Source organism: Colossoma macropomum, unplaced genomic scaffold, assembly GCF_904425465.1.
Source record: "Colossoma macropomum unplaced genomic scaffold, Colossoma_macropomum, whole genome shotgun sequence".
Classification (NCBI taxonomy): domain Eukaryota; kingdom Metazoa; phylum Chordata; class Actinopteri; order Characiformes; family Serrasalmidae; genus Colossoma; species Colossoma macropomum.
Window position 1 is genome coordinate 42,879,443 of NW_023494784.1, and position 15,441 is coordinate 42,894,883.

At 43.6% G+C, this 15,441-nt stretch overlaps 2 protein-coding genes across 6 annotated transcripts in view; one reads left to right on the top strand and one right to left on the bottom strand.

The window, feature by feature from the left end:
- Positions 1 to 818: 818 nt before the first annotated feature.
- spryd7b (SPRY domain containing 7b) lies at positions 819 to 6,567 on the bottom strand. Its single transcript, XM_036572025.1, has 5 exons — positions 6,427 to 6,567; positions 5,822 to 5,938; positions 3,147 to 3,313; positions 2,207 to 2,309; positions 819 to 1,520 (listed from the first exon to the last, which is right to left on the bottom strand). The coding sequence occupies exons 1-5, from the start codon at positions 6,530 to 6,532 to the stop codon at positions 1,423 to 1,425; spliced, it is 591 nt and encodes a 196-aa protein (XP_036427918.1). The 5' UTR covers positions 6,533 to 6,567; the 3' UTR covers positions 819 to 1,422.
- The window catches only part of trim13 (tripartite motif containing 13), a 21,472-nt gene continuing 11,969 nt past the window's right edge, over positions 5,939 to 15,441 (top strand). For 2 of the 5 annotated variants that reach the window (XR_005007335.1, XR_005007336.1), the window contains exon 1: positions 10,199 to 10,333. Coding sequence is in view for 1 of the 5 variants with exons in the window: in XM_036571998.1 (XP_036427891.1) it covers positions 10,801 to 12,087 (1,287 nt within the window). In the remaining 4 variants the exon portion in view is untranslated. Of the gene's footprint in view, positions 6,009 to 10,198; positions 10,334 to 10,784; positions 12,906 to 15,441 lie in introns of those variants that run through there. The other 3 variants (XM_036571998.1, XR_005007334.1, XR_005007331.1) reach the window with 3 other exon arrangements.

Sequence of the window (15,441 nt, forward strand, 5' to 3'; positions counted from 1 at the left end):
GTATTGAGCGCAAATATCATTTTCATACAATAACTGGCATTTAATCTGACTTTTGGCTACATTGGTTTAAAGGGGAGCTCCACCGACTTTTCAAAATTTCTCAATAATTCTGTCCTTGAGATGTAAACAGAGTCATTCAGAGTGGTTTGATGTGAAATGGTTCACTATAGAGACTGTTGTTTTTATAATAGTTAATCATAAACGACTTTTATTGTAATTTCAGCCCACGCCACTAATGTCTCACTAAACAGCACACTTATTATGTACTTTGCTAGATGGACTAACATAACGAAATAAGAGAACTATCTGGGTTAATATATTAGTAGTAAGTTAATGGACACGTCTTAATACTTAACAGCAGTTTACTGGACACAGGTTGGACCCAGTTTTTAGCAGAACTGTACCATCCAGCTCTCTACATTGAAGAGCCCATATCATGGAAAACCAAATTTCATTCATTGTTTTGAAGAGTTTGATGTAGTATATAAACATTGCTAGAAAAAAAAAAGTTCACTCCTCACTCCACACAGTCCATATATGGAATCTAAGACAGCCTGTTTCAAATTCAGTTTTTGTGAGGTCACAAAAACATCACATTTACATGTATTCACCTATAGCAGTTGTCCCTGCCCATTCACACTGAAGTTACAGGGAGTGCCAATCAGAAGTGAGCTTATTTACATATATCAGTGTATATTACCAGACTGTTCTGTTTTAAGAGATAAAGAGAAGTTGGAAAATGGTCATAGAGATGACGCGGAAATGTTTGGGTGCTTATATAGGACCAATACTGTATATACAAAATGCTTCCACACATATATAGAGATAATTTTTATTCACATTTGTGACAAGATAGAAGTAAATTTGGTTCAAATTTCAATGATTACATGTAAACAGTGCAAACAAAAACAAGCCATTTTAACATTCATGATTTTCTAAAACCAGCTTTATCAGAGAATATGTCAGTTTCTGTTCTCTTACTGTAGTATTTGAAAATGAAATATTTTGTAAAAAAAATAAAATAAAACAATAAAATGAAATGAAAGACTCTGGCAACTTAAATCAAAGAAACATGCAAAATAAAACAGATTAGGGTACAAAATTATGATATACGCTATATTAAATAAAAATTAAATAACACGTTCATTTGGCGCTGTCATGTAACAGACATCCGATAGTGTTTTCACCATTTTCACCGCTGTAGTGATAATTTCCCCACACGCTCACATACACACACACACACACACACACACACACACACACACACACACACACACACACACACACACTAAATTGGCTTGTCTCCCATAGATGATGGCAGCAGCAACAGAGAAGGCAGATGCAAAAATGGCAAAAAGTCAGAAGAGCATTAACATCCTTTCCAACATCATCGCTCCACTCAAGCCCACCGGAGCAGGTGCTTCAAAAGATCTGCTGTTCAAACAGGATCTTCTCGAAGCCTTGAGGAGGCGTGTGGTAGAAGTCACTGAACTGGCAGTCTAAGATTGCGCTGTCGTCCACTGCAACAGAGAAAATCACACCTTCAGATTCATCATCTAGTCTCAAAAAAGAAGGTCCTTTAAAGGTTCTCTAAGATGGTTCTTAAAGGGTTCTTTAGTAATGAAAATGGTTCTATGTAACCATGAACACTCCAAGAACCCTTTGCATGATTAAAGGGTTCTTCAGACTGATGGAGAATGTGCTGCAGATGGTTCTATATAGCACCCAAAAGGGTTTTATGTTTATGATGTCAAGCCTGTAACAACAGAAAAACCCTTGTGGGTGATTTTATATATATATATATATATATATATATATATATATATATATAAATATAAAACATACACACACACACACACACACACACACATCTCCACTTTTGATGTTTTTCAGTTTTTGACATAATTTAAAATGTCTGTAGTCATTTATATTGTATTTAAATTACATGATGAATGGAGCAAAAGAAACAGCCCAAAATGATTTGGAAAAAAGTCTGGTTCCATTGACTTACATTAAAAGTAAAGTTTTTTCCTTCTCCTGTAAAGCTACCATTTTGGAGATACAAGGTTTTGTTCTGACAGCAGCGAAATATTATATCATTCATGGACTTCTAACTACAGACAAATGCTAGTCTAGCTAAATAAATCTGTAGGCTCCAGCTATCCAGCTAAGGTTAAATAAAGGTCAAACAAAATAAAGAACTGACCGTAAACTACAGGGAACACAGTGCCTCGAATGCCCGAAGCTGGACACTGCATGTTCTTCCCATTCAGATACAGGTTCAGTTCCACATGGTCGTAGGTTAAACCCTGAAGGACACACATACAAAAAAAGGGAAAGTTTAATGGCATGAATGGAATAAAAAACAGCACACTCAGGTTCAGTTCTATCAAGAACAACCAACAATATTTTACCAGAACTAGTGTAAGAAATCATACAACCCCAAATCAAAAAGTTGGGAAAGTATGAAAAATGCAAATTAAAAAAAGAAAGTAGTGATTTAAAAAAATTACTTTGACTCGTATTTCATTGCTGACCGTACAAACACAAGATGTTTCATGTTTTGTCTGATCAACTTCTTTTCATTTGTAAATATACATCCATTCCTGCCATTCAGGCCTGCAACACATTCCAAAAAAGTGGGACAGGCATAATTTAGGGCTACTAATGAGGTAAAATAAATATTGTGATTTGAAACGGGTGATGCCAACAGGTGATTGGAATCATGCTTTAGTTATTATCCCATACCATGACTTTTGAACCTTGACTACAGAAATGAATCATCCTCTGTGAGGAGGACGTCTGGTTCCTATCACTACCACTGGGAAATGTTTAATTTTGGAGAAACTGGTGGAATTATCCTTTAAGAAAAACATAAAATCTGCTCTCCCACCAGATATGATGGAATATTTACCAATATGACAACCTGCATAATTAATATAACTTGGGGTTATTTCTATAGATAGTTTCTATAGATCCTTTTACAGCAGGTAAGATATGAGCGCAGTCCAAAAAAACGTACTGACATGGCTGATTCAGACACGATCAACATCACAGATGCTCTGGAACTAAATACATTGCAGCACCTCCCCATGTTAAACCAATATAGCAGTTAATCAGCTATTGCCCCCCTGGCAAAATCTCACCACAACATCTCCCTCCTGAGGCAGACTGTTGGCTGGTAGGCGGTTCTTCTCTTCGTTGTTGTGGTAGACTGAGCCGTCGTGTCTGAGGACCAAACTGTGACTGTCCCGACCCAAAGGCACCTGGTTCAGATTCACCTTCTGAGTGGCCACACCTACTCCCCACACACCTACACAAGAAGCAGGAATCAACACATCAGCACCAATATAAACACAACTTTTACACAGTAATACTCATTATTCAAGTGTCAAAAATATGATCTGAAAAGCTGTTTATCTGGCAAGTAAGCATTATTTACATCAGAATAAACTGAAATAAATAAACAATACGCTGTGATCAGTTTGACTAGTTTTAAGTGTGTTAGTTTGACCATTTCCAAAGCTCTCCTCAAGGAAGTCCAGTATTTACAGATACTATCCAAAACCTGGTCTATCTAATCCATCCATGATGGAATTTAACAATATCCATGTGATGGGTGGAGTGCAGTGTGAAGTCAGGAACCAAACCTGTGTTCTTCTAACTGTATTCTTCTCAACCACATATTAATAACTTTCCTGAAACCAAGACATTCGTATGTTTCACTGTAGTTATGAGTACTTGCATTAATTCTACTGTTATGTTGCATTTTTTAACTGGCAAAAACAAACATAATGCCCAGATCAATAGTTTTAAACAATTGTCTTGACTTGCACAGTACTGTATCTCTAAACTGCTCTGAAATGTAGAACTGCCTTTGATGGGACACTATGAAGCTAAACGTGGCTTAACATACTAAAACAGTGACCTGGGAAAACCAAAATCTCTCACATAATACTGATGATAAACACTGTCTCATAGCCAGAGAACAAAACTGTCATCCAAAGAAAAAGCAATCATTTTTATATTTACAAGCTTTTTCCCTTCACTGAAACCCATTATAAGGAGAAAACTTAATGTGGCTTAATGTGATAAAACAACAACCCAGAAGCACCAGATTTCTCTCATATACTATTGGTGATAAACATGACTTATTGCCAAAAGGACGATCTCATAAGCTTGTAAAGTTTCATGTTAGGCTTTCTCCTCTCCATTAAAGCCTATTTGATTTTCGATTTGATGTGAAATGCTCTAAAATTTAGAGTCAGAATTGTTCACAGTGGTAGTGACAGGAACCAGACGTCCACACAAAAGGTTATTACATGGAATGGTTATGAATGCACTGCCTGATGTTTAGGCCATTGTTTTACAACAGTTTTGAAAAGCCACATTTTTTAAATCAATGCATGGTGGAGAGTTATAAACAGGGTGCTATGAGGCAAAATTATCACCAAAGATTTTTTTTTCCAGATCTATGCGAAATTTTACCATCATCAACATTACATATCAAACCCCAAAAGACACATGTAGGTTCACTGGTGGTTTTGGATAGTAAATAAAATGTTTATGTTTGTGTTGTAGACATGGTGACCCCTGGTTCCTATGAGCACCACTGTAAAGAGATCTGAGTCTGTAAGTTTTTCTACAATTAACTCTTTCCCATCAAACCACTCTGAATGACGAAAGAACGGAATTATTCAGAAATTATGAAAAATTGTGTTTAATGTTGTAAAATATAAAAACTCTCTCTGCATTGTGTTTTTCTAGCAGTGGACGGTGTTTATGACCAGTGTTTATTAAGGCCAGGAATTTTTTCCTATGTCATCTTTTCACTACAGTAAGCCACACCATGCTTATTTTTAATAACGTTTAAGCAGCCATTTTTGCATAATTACACCAATGACATGTAAACAAAGTCATTCAGAGTGGTTTCATGCAAAACCGTGGTTCACTGTAGAGAAAATTACAGCCTCAGATTTCACAGTGGTGGTGATAGGAACCAGAGGTCACCATGACTACAACACAAATATAGCCATTTTATTTACCATCCAAAACCACCAGTGAACCTACACGAGTCATCTGAGTTTTGATATATAATGTTGATGATGGAAAAATAGTCATAAATGTGAAATCTGTCTTCACGGACAACCTCCCTGCCTCTCTCTCTCCGCAATTAACGTAGTTTTAAAAATATATTTTAGGCCAAAACTGTTTTCAAAACTTATTCATAACCATTTCATGTGATAACTTTCTGTGGGGGGAGCCTTTAGACGTCTTCAGACGTCTGGTTCCTATCGCCGCCACTGTGAACTCATCTGACTGGGTAAGCACGTTTTGTAAGAACAGAGCATTTCATTTCAAATCAAACAACTCTGAATGACATTTTAACCATTTAATAATACAGAAATGTTGAATAAATTGGTAGAAGACCCCTTTACGTGTTTTAGAGTGCCCTCCTTAACACAAGAAGCTTTTTATTGGCGCTACACAGAACCATTATCAATCAGATTCTATACAGAACTATATATAGCAAACTCTCGATCAATCTGAAGAACGATTTCACCATGCAAAGCACGACTTAAGCATGCAAATGGTTCTATATAGAACCATTCCTTTTACTAAAGAACCCTTGCAGAGCCATCTGTGTGTAGTGTAAAGTCTTCTCAGAAGAGTAGAGGCAGTTACTTCAGCACAGATGAACAAACACCCTGTTAATACTCCTGATTTCAGAGGAAAGGCCGAATAGAACAGGACAGCAGGTGTCTGCAAACCTCTGGACACTGTGCACTCCTTACTGGTCCTAACGGTCCTTCTTGCTTACCCGTTGACTGGATTTTGAACTCAAAGTAGCTCTTGTTCTGGTGTAGAGGGGCGTTGGCGAGGCAGGCTCCAGTCCCACATATCCGCCTCCCACTTTTCACTATGACCACATCCGTCCCTGGAAAAGCAAAAGCAAAAGCCCAGCTGAACTCGACCGCCACACAGCCAGAGCTGACTGATTTAAATCGGTACGTATCACACCAGACACGCAGAGTTGGCTATATAGCCTATACAGCTAACTGAACATGGAAAAGCGCGCTTGTTTATGAGATGAGGATCTTTAGATCGCAATCTGTTCAGCAGACATAACAGCCAGGATAGCAAAGCACTGCTTAACAAGCTAACCTAACAGACTATGGCTTAATATGACGCCACAGATAAAACAGTAGACTCGCCTTTAACACTCGCACTGAGCTACCACGACAGATCAGTCAGCTCAGCCAGCAGGACAGCTAACCAGCGTTAGCCAGCTAGCTAACTTAGGTTATATTTGCTATTGTTGCTGCCTGACTCGCCCGGTAGCTGTATCTCTCAGTCCGCTTCATAAGCTAAAAAACCCTTTTTCCCGGCGGTCTGTACGACTCGCTAGCTGCTCTGTGTTCTCACCCATGTGGTGCGTGTCGAGCTGGACAATGGGCATCTCTTTGAGGGGTATCTGGCCCGAAGCTCCATCGCCGCAGCAGCCCAGACAACACGTAAACACTGCAGCCATTACAGCGCCGGAGTCAAGCGGAACTTCAATCAGTGCAGGAAAGCGGTTTCATTTCACACCTGTTTTCGGGAAAACGCCGCTGTGATTGGCTAGTAGCAGCCCCTGTCCTGCTCTGTGATTGGCTAGTAGGAGCCTCTCTCCTGCACTGTTATTGCCTATTACGAGTCCCTCTCCTGCGCTGTGATTGGCTAGTTGGAGCCTCTCTCCTGCACTGTTATTGGCTATTACGAGTCCCTCTCCTGCGCTGTGATTGGCTATTATGAGTCCCTCTCCTGCGCTGTGTTTGGCTATTATGAGCCCCTCTCCTGCGCTGTGATTGGCTAGTAATGAGAGAATGTGCAGTGAGGAGAACTGCCACTCAGTAAGATGTTCCTTGTTTGTCAAACTCTAGAGGGCGCACGTGATCGAGTCCAAATAGAATGGGTTCATATGGGCCATTTGAGTGCTTGAACACTTTTTATACAGAAGAATCCTTTCAGTTCCTGAACACAAAACAGCATTAAACATTTTGATATCGCTTTCATACATCTGAGCGCTTTTAAACTCCAGTTATAGGAGTTTATAAGGGCGCCTCATGTACGTTCATGACGTCAGGTAGTGTGAACAGCTTCACTCAGCCAATCAGCTGATCGGCTCATGACCAATCAGCACTCAGTAGCAGTAATGCTAACCAATCAGTACTCAGTAGCAGTAATGCTAACCTATCAGCAGTCCGTAGCAGTGATGCTAACCAATCAGCACGTATAGTAAAAAGAAATAACATTTTCAGTTGATGACCTTAAATTGGTTTAAATTTACACTCATGGTTCTTCAAGGGTTCTTTAGTAAAGACACTGGTTCTATGTAGAACCGTTAACACTCGAAAAACCATTTGCAAACTTAAATGGTTCTCTGCATGGTGAAATGGTTCTCCTGATTGGTGGAGAATGTGTTATATATGGTCCTATATAAACCTTTTTGAAAATGGTTCCAGATAGCACCAAAAAAGGTTCTTCTATTGTTCACAATGTCAGGCTTGTACTGTTGTGTAATACTGTAAGTACTGTGATGTTTGTATTTACATTAGTGTTATTTACAGTACACGGTTGACTGATGGTGTCTTGAAATAACAGTAATAATAATGATAATAATAATAATAATAATAATAATAACAATAATAATTACACTGTTTCGGTTAAAGCCAGTCTAATGGTGTAATATGGAGCGATGGAAGATTCCCTTATATGATCTTTTTGAACACTTCACTCTTGAAAACGGTTCTTCAAGCGTTCTTTAGCAAAGAAAATGGTCCTCTATATATAAAACCATGAACACTTAAAGAACCCTATGCATGTTTGAATGGTTCTTCAGATTGATAGTAAATGTGCATTAATGTGCTACAGATGATTCTATATAGAACGTTTTTAAAAAGGGTTCTAAATAGCAAATATATAGTAAAAAAAAGAGAACCATTTTCAAAAACGTTCTATGTAGAATCTAAAGCCATCTATAGCACATTTTCCATCAATCTTTTCATGATGCAAAGAACCCTTTAACCCTGCAAAGGGTGATTTGAGTGTTCTTATTATTTTTCCAACACATAGTAATTAATGTAATCCATTACATTTCCAGAAAGGTAGTCAATAATGTGAACAAATGCATTTTTTTGATTAATTACTCTGCCCTGCAATGGACTGGTGACCTGTCCAGGGTGTTTCCTGCCTTCCGCCCAATGACCGCTGGGACAGGCTCCAGCTCCCCCCAGTGACCCAGAAGGATAAGCGTCTTAGAAAGTGTGTGTGTGTATGTGTGTGTGTAATTACTCCAACAGTGGAGCTGTCTGTACCAAACCTAGCTTAGTGAGCGTAGCGAGTAAACTTTTTTGCTATATTCCTTCTTTATGTGTTTTTATGCTGCACTTTATTTGATCTTCTAAACACCCGAAAATCACGCTGAAGGACCTCCTTTACGTAATGTAGGTCATTGCTTTGTTGTCTTGTTCATATCAGTCAGTCTTTACACAGTTGTGTCATCACATAACAACATGGAACAGTCCAGTGTGTGAAATACCCAGCAAGACTGAGAAACTCCCATCAGTCTGAAGAACCATTTCACCATGCAAAGAACCATTTAAGCATGCCAGTGCTTCGATATAGAACTCATGGTACTAAACAGAACCATTGTTTTTACTAAAGAACCCTGGAACAACCATCTTTTTGAAGGGGAGTTTAAGAATTTCTGAATAATTCAGTGAATGGTTCAGATGTCTTTACAGTGGTGGTGATGGGAACCAGGGGTCGCCATGACTACAACACAAATATAGACATTTTATTTACCATCCAAAACCACCAGTAAACCTACACGAGTCTTCTGAGTTTTATATGTAATGTTGATGATGGTAAAACAGTCATAAATCTGAAAAAATAAGTTTTCTTTGGGGACTATTTTGCCTCACAACGCCATTCATGTACCCCTCCGCCGTGAACGGATTAAAATAAATGGATTCAAATCATAAAACAGTGTCTCAGACATCAGGCAGCGTGTATTTAACCTGCTCAGGTGGACGTCTGGTTCCTATCACCACCACTGTGAAGACGTTTCTCTAGAATGGAGCCGCCACACCAAACCACTCCGAACAAGCATTTAATTATGTACAAATTTTGGTGGAGTTCCCCTTTAAGAGTGTCTAGTTTAAGCCTCAGTGCGGATGGAGGGCTAAAAAAAAAAAGTGTATCCGTGGAACAAAACGCCGCGCCACAGCGCCCCCAGCGGCCCAAGCACGCGCTTTTCCTCCACGGGTTTGGACCAATCAGCGGAAGCGCGCGCTTACTGATGGCATGGAAACAGGGGAAGAAAAAAAATGAGGTCAAAATAAACTGTCACACGTGACACGCTGGAGCTTATTGGGTTATCGATGCCATCAGCTGGCACGAGCACAAACCGGAGGGTGGGAGGAGGGGATGGGGTTCTGTTTATAGGGAGCTACAAAGTTTAGATCTGCAGAGAGGAAAAAAGGAAAAAAGATTTTTGTGATGTGGCAGTTAAATAGAGGAACAGCAGCGCGAGCCCAGCGTCTCGTGACTGAACTCGTAGCGCCAATTAAAGACCGATTAATGTGGAAGTGATGAAACGAGGGGCGCGCGGTGATCAGCGGAGGGCTCGGTGCGTGCGAGCGCACGGGGCTTCTCACGTTGTGATGTTTTGCATAGCAACAGCCAACCGGCGGAGCCAAGGGACCGTCTGCGTTTACATCGCGCTGGGTGAAAAACGAAGGGGGGGGGGCGGACGAGGGTAAAGTTGGCTTCATGTGCGAATTTTTCCGTTCCACCTTAAATGGGGTAGCAGTTACGTTCTGGCGCCTGAGGCATGTGGCGCCAGAACGTAACTGCTGCACCATTTAAGGTGGAACGGGAAAATTCGAACATGAAACTGGCGAACGGGAATCTGGCGACGTATTTTTAAGCCTTTACGGTGCGTGCGCGTGCGCGCGCGTTAAACACTCGGGATCGTACGCGTGTAGAGCCGAAACGGTTAAAGGTTTGCCCCGACTGGAAAGCGCGAAGTCTGCACAGCAACAAGCGCAGCGATTGCGTCGCCCAGTGCGCCTCGAGCGAGCAGCTGGTGAGCGCGTGTGAATGTATGTTGGGTTGGGGTGGGGGGTGAGGGGGTGAGGGGGAAGGGGGAGGAGGGAGGGGGGGGCTGTTTGGTCCAGCTGCTGATGCTCGCTGCTGTCTGTCCTGCGGATTCCCGCCATAAACCGTCACCGGTACCGGGACCGGACCGGACGGGTCGGACGAACAGCACACGCAACGAACCGTGCAGGTGAGGGGGGCGCGTGAGGGTTAGCTGGCGGTGTTATTCGTTTTCGGCGGTTTTGGCAGGACGAGCGCGTAAAACGAAACTCATCCTCCGCTCGCGAGCTCGTTACCGGCGCCGCCACTGCTGCTGCTGATGTTGTTTACGTGTTGCGGACGTCGTCTCGTGCCGCTAAAAGTCGGACAGATGCTTTCGAGAGGGATCTCACTCAGCTGTTCACGCGCGTAAACACAGATGTCACGGCTCTCGCGCGTGAACGTTTTACGTTTTTAACTTACTGAATAGGTTTTGGCGCGCGCGAGGGGATGCTCTGTCAGAGCGCGATGATGAGCACGAGGGATTGCGCGCGAGTTAGGCATCGATCTCTCTCTCTCTCTCTCTCTCTCCTCTCTCTCTCTCTCGCCCTCGTGTCAGTATGGCACGTTTTCACGCTCTCTCCCGTGCTCTCCCGTTGCAGCTCGCGCGCCGCCGCCATGGAGCTGCTGGAGGAGGACCTCACGTGCCCGATCTGCTGCTGCCTGTTCGATGACCCGCGCGTGCTGCCGTGCTCTCACAGCTTCTGCCGCCGGTGCCTCGAGGGCGCGCTGGACGACGGCGGCGGGAACCGGAGGAGGCAGCCGTCTCCGTTCAAGTGCCCCACGTGCCGTAAAGAGACTGCGCGCGACTGTCTGGCGAGCCTGCAGGTGAACTACGCGCTGCGGAGCGTCGTGGAGAAGTACGGCGAGATCCGCGCGCTACCCGGGATGATGATGACGACGTCGTCGCCTCCACCTCCACCGGCGGTTCCTTCGGCTCCGCATCTGCCGCCCTCGTGCCGCGCGCACCGCGACCAGCCGCTCAACATCTTCTGCGCCACGGACCTGCGCCTCATCTGCGGCTTCTGCGCCACGGCGCGCGAGCACCGCGGCCACCGGCTGTGCGCGCTGGACGAGGCGCACGAGCGCGAGCGCGCCGCCTTCGAGGAACTGCTGCGCGGCGCCGAGCGCTGGCCCGGCACGGAGGCGGCGCTCGCGCGGCTGGACGCCCTGGAGGCGGCGCGCCGGCGCGCGCTGCAAGCGGTATCGCGCGACGCGGAGCGCGGCGCCGACTACCTGGAGCGGGCGGCGCGCGCTCTCGAGCACAAGCGCGCCGAGATCGCGGCGGACTTCGAGGCGCTGAAGCTCGCGGTGATGCAGAGCTACGACCCGGAGATCGGGCGGCTGCGCGCGGCGCTGGAGGAGCGGCGGCGCGCGCTGCGCGTGGCCGAGTCACTGCGCGCGCTCTCCGAGCCGCTCGCCTTTCTGCAGCGCATGCAGGACTTCCGCGAGGCGCTGCGCGCGATCGACGACAACGCGCCGCTGCTGCTGTCGGCGCGCGCGGACGCGGACTGGGACCCGGACGGCGCTCAGCCGCTCGTGCCCGCCTTCGACGTCGCCGAGTGGGACCGCGTGCGGCTCGGAGACCTGGACGCGCTGCGCGGACCGCACGAGGGCGGCGCGCTTCTCCGGAGCTCCTCCCCTCACCCCGCCTCGAACCCCACCGGCAGCTTCTCGCGCGCGCTGTGGAGACTCGCGCTGCTGCTGCTGCCGCTGCTGCTGCTGTGCGCGTGCGCATGCGCTCCCGCGCTCAGCTTCTTGCCAACGGCGGACAGCCTTCTCGGTGACGTCAGCGCCTGCGGAGAGCTGGTGCGCTGGCTGATAGCGCGCGCCACAGAGGCGGCCGAGCGCGGCGCGAGCCTGATGACGGAGCTGCTGGACACGGCGGCGGACTTCATCAGCTGAGCGAAAAAAACACGTCATAATTTAATTTACCGAAGTGCACTGAAAAATATAAAACTGACCAATCAGAAACGCTCTGAGAATCTGTGCATTTACAGTGACTCATCATTTACATCATCTAATCTGGGGAAAAGTCCTGTTCTTACAGGCTGTATAATATTATAATATACACATAAACACAGTGAGTGACGCGTGTATATATATACACTAGAACAGAAGGTTCTTTAGTAAAGACATTGGTTCTGTATAGACCATTTCATGCTTAAAGGGTTCTTCGCATAGTGAAAACGTTCTTCAGACTGATGGAGAATGTGTTGTGTATGACTCTAAACATAAGGGCTTTGCTACTGTTACAAACTTGACATCGTAGCAGAACCCTTTCTGGTGCTAAATAGAACCATTATTAGAAAGGTTCTGTGTAGACCCATATGCAACACATTCTCCATCAATCTGAAGAACCATTTGCACCATGCAAAGAACGATTTAAGCATGCAAAGCGTTCTTTGAGTGTTCATGGTTATACATAAAACCATCTTCTGTGCTAAAGAACCCTTGAAGAACCATTTGCATGGTTCGTCAGATTATGATTGAATGTATTGTATATGGTTCTATATGGTACCAAAAGGGGTTCTTCAAGCTTGTAACAATGGATGCTAGAGAAATAGAGATAGATACAGTAGAGAGAAATGCTTCCATATAGAACTCATGGTTCTAAAGAGAGCCATTGACCTTGCTAAAGAACCTTCGAAGAACCATATTTTTTTAGGAGTTTATATATATATATATATATATATATATACATATATATATAATGTTTAACATAGCAGAGCGGTTTATTGCTGCTCTTCTCCAGGATGATCAGCCCTTTTATTCATTTTGCTTTTCATTATTAATATTTTTTCTTGTTAAATTGTTGATTAAGTCATTAAATTCGTCTTACAGTAGTGCTTTAGTGTAGTGGGGGGAGGGGTTGACTCTCGTGCACACTCAGCTCTGTGCGCTCATTATTATTTCAGCCGATCAGCTCAGTGTCCGCTTTAATGTTGGGGGCGTTTTTAATTTTCATATTTTTTTCGTTACGTTATGAAGCTGCCGTGTCTTTTTCCATTAAAGGGCCCATATCGCACATTTTTGGGCCAGTTTATTTCTCCTCCTTATGACGTTTGTGCGGTTCTATGTACCAAAAAACAGCCCTGATTCACTGTAAACGCGACCACTTTACACGACCACCCTTAATTTATTCCTAAGAAATGCTGTTTTTGTTGAAGTGCGTGTAAAATATATTACATATGTCCTATATGTAAATGAGCTCTGTTCTGATTGGCTGCCCTTCTTCAGAGAGCAGTTCAGGCTGAAACACTTCTTGTAACTTCACTGTAGGCCAAGCGGCGGTATTTAGATGTGCTAGTTTTTGTGACATCACGAAAACAGAATTGAAAGTGGTCAGTTTCCGCGTGCGGACTGGTCAGTGAACGGCTCTGAAGCTTTGCTCCGTCTGGTAGGATTCTGTTTTCGGTGATACGGCCCTTTAAACCCTCGATGTGTGAGTTCCTTTAGGAACCTGATGTCATTAAAGGAGACTTGAGGGTTCTTCTCATGTCTCACTGTCACTTCCTCCTCGCGCGCTGCTCGTTGCCCTCTGAAGGTGAAATGTTATGTAATCCCCGGTGGCAGGGAGAAAACGCGCGAGAATGCGCGCGCGCGCTGTACATTATGAATGCGCGAGAGTGGAAAAGAAAATTTACACTACAGTCTTAAAAAATGTTCTTTAATAAAACAGTGCTTCTGTTTAGAACCAAGAGTTCTATGTAGAGCCATTTCATGCTTAAATGCTTCCCTGCATGGTGAAGTAGTTCTTCAGATGGATGGAGAATGTGCTGTATATGGTTCTATATAGAACCTCGTAAACAACAGCAGAACCCTTTTTGGTGCTACATAGAACCATGTACACCTTTTTAAAAAGATGGTTCTATAAGGGTTCTTTAGTAAAGAAAACGGTTCTATATAGAACCATGATCCATTAAAAGAACCCTTTGCATTGTAAAATGGTTCTTTAGATTGATGGAGAATGTGTCGTATATGGTTCTGTATAGAACCTTTTTGAAAGCTTGACTTCATAAACAACAGCAGAACCCTTTTTGGTGCTATATAGAACCATGTACACCTTTTTAAAAAGATGGTTCTATAGGGGTTCATTAGTAAAGAAAACGGTTCTATATAGAACCATGATCCATTAAAAGAACGCTTTGCATTGTAAAATGGTTCTTTAGATTGATGGAGAATGTGTTGTATATGGTTTTATATAGAACCTCTTTGAAAGCTTGACATCATAAACATCAGCAGAACCCATTTTGGTGCTATAGAGAACCATGTACACCTTTTTAAAAAGATGGTTCTATAGGGGTTCCTTAGTAAAGAAAATGGTTCTCTGTGGAACCATGAACACACAAAGAACCCTTTGCATTGTAAAAGCGTTCTTCAGATTGATGGAGAATGTGCTGTAGACGGTTCTATATAGGACCTTTTTGAAAAGGGTTCTGCTGTTGTGACGAAGTCAAGCTTGTAACAATAGAAGAACGATTTTTGGTGCTACATAGAACCCTTTTCAAAAATGTTCCGTATAGAACCGCATACAACACATTCTCCATCAGTCTGAAGAACCCTTTCACCATGCGGAGAACTATTTAAGCATGCAAGTGGTTCTACATAGAGCTCATGGTTCTAAACAGAACCCTCTGTCAGTGAGCTGCAGTGCTGTGTTTGCTCTGTGAGAGAAAGAGAACACAAACACAGACGTCAGGCCTTCAGTCTCGCGCTTTATGGTCATGATGCTCCTCGCGGAGTTACATAAGCTATAAGCGTCATCAGCTCCTATAGGATCAGCTCTGCCGCGCGACTCCAGCTCGCGCTCTGATGTTTAGGCTGCTGTTTCTCACGCACACCAGCCAACACGGGCGCCTGTGGTTTCTCAGCGTTTTTGTTTGTTTGTTTGTTTGTTTTCAGTTTTATGCAACATGAAAAAGCGGTGACGTCACACCGCACGCATTTACCCTTTTTTCTTCAGCATTATGCGCGCGCTTGGCAGCGGACGTTCCTATTAAAACGTATTTTGTGTTAATAAAAACAGCAAGATTGTTCTTCAGTAGTTCCACGAAACCTTAAAAGAACACTTTGCGTTGTAAAAGCGTTCTTTAGATTGATGGAGAATGTGTTGTATATTGTTCTATATAGAGCTTGACATCGTAAACAACACCAGAACCCTTTTTGGTACTATATAGAACCGTATACAGTTAAAAAGATGCTTCTTTAAGGGTTCCTTGGTAAAGAAAAAGGTTCTGTATAGAACCATGAACACAC

Excerpts from the sequence above, each read along its gene's own strand:
- spryd7b (XM_036572025.1), bottom strand. The coding sequence starts at position 6,532 with ATGGCTGCAGTGTTTACGTGTTGTCTGGGCTGCTGCGGCGATGGAGCT. Across the intron at positions 3,314-5,821 it reads GTTCAAAATCCAGTCAACGG|GTGTGTGGGGAGTAGGTGTG; the intron begins GTAAGCAAGAAG and ends CTTCTTGTGTAG. Across the intron at positions 1,521-2,206 it reads TGTGTTCCCTGTAGTTTACG|TGGACGACAGCGCAATCTTA; the intron begins GTCAGTTCTTTA and ends TCTCTGTTGCAG.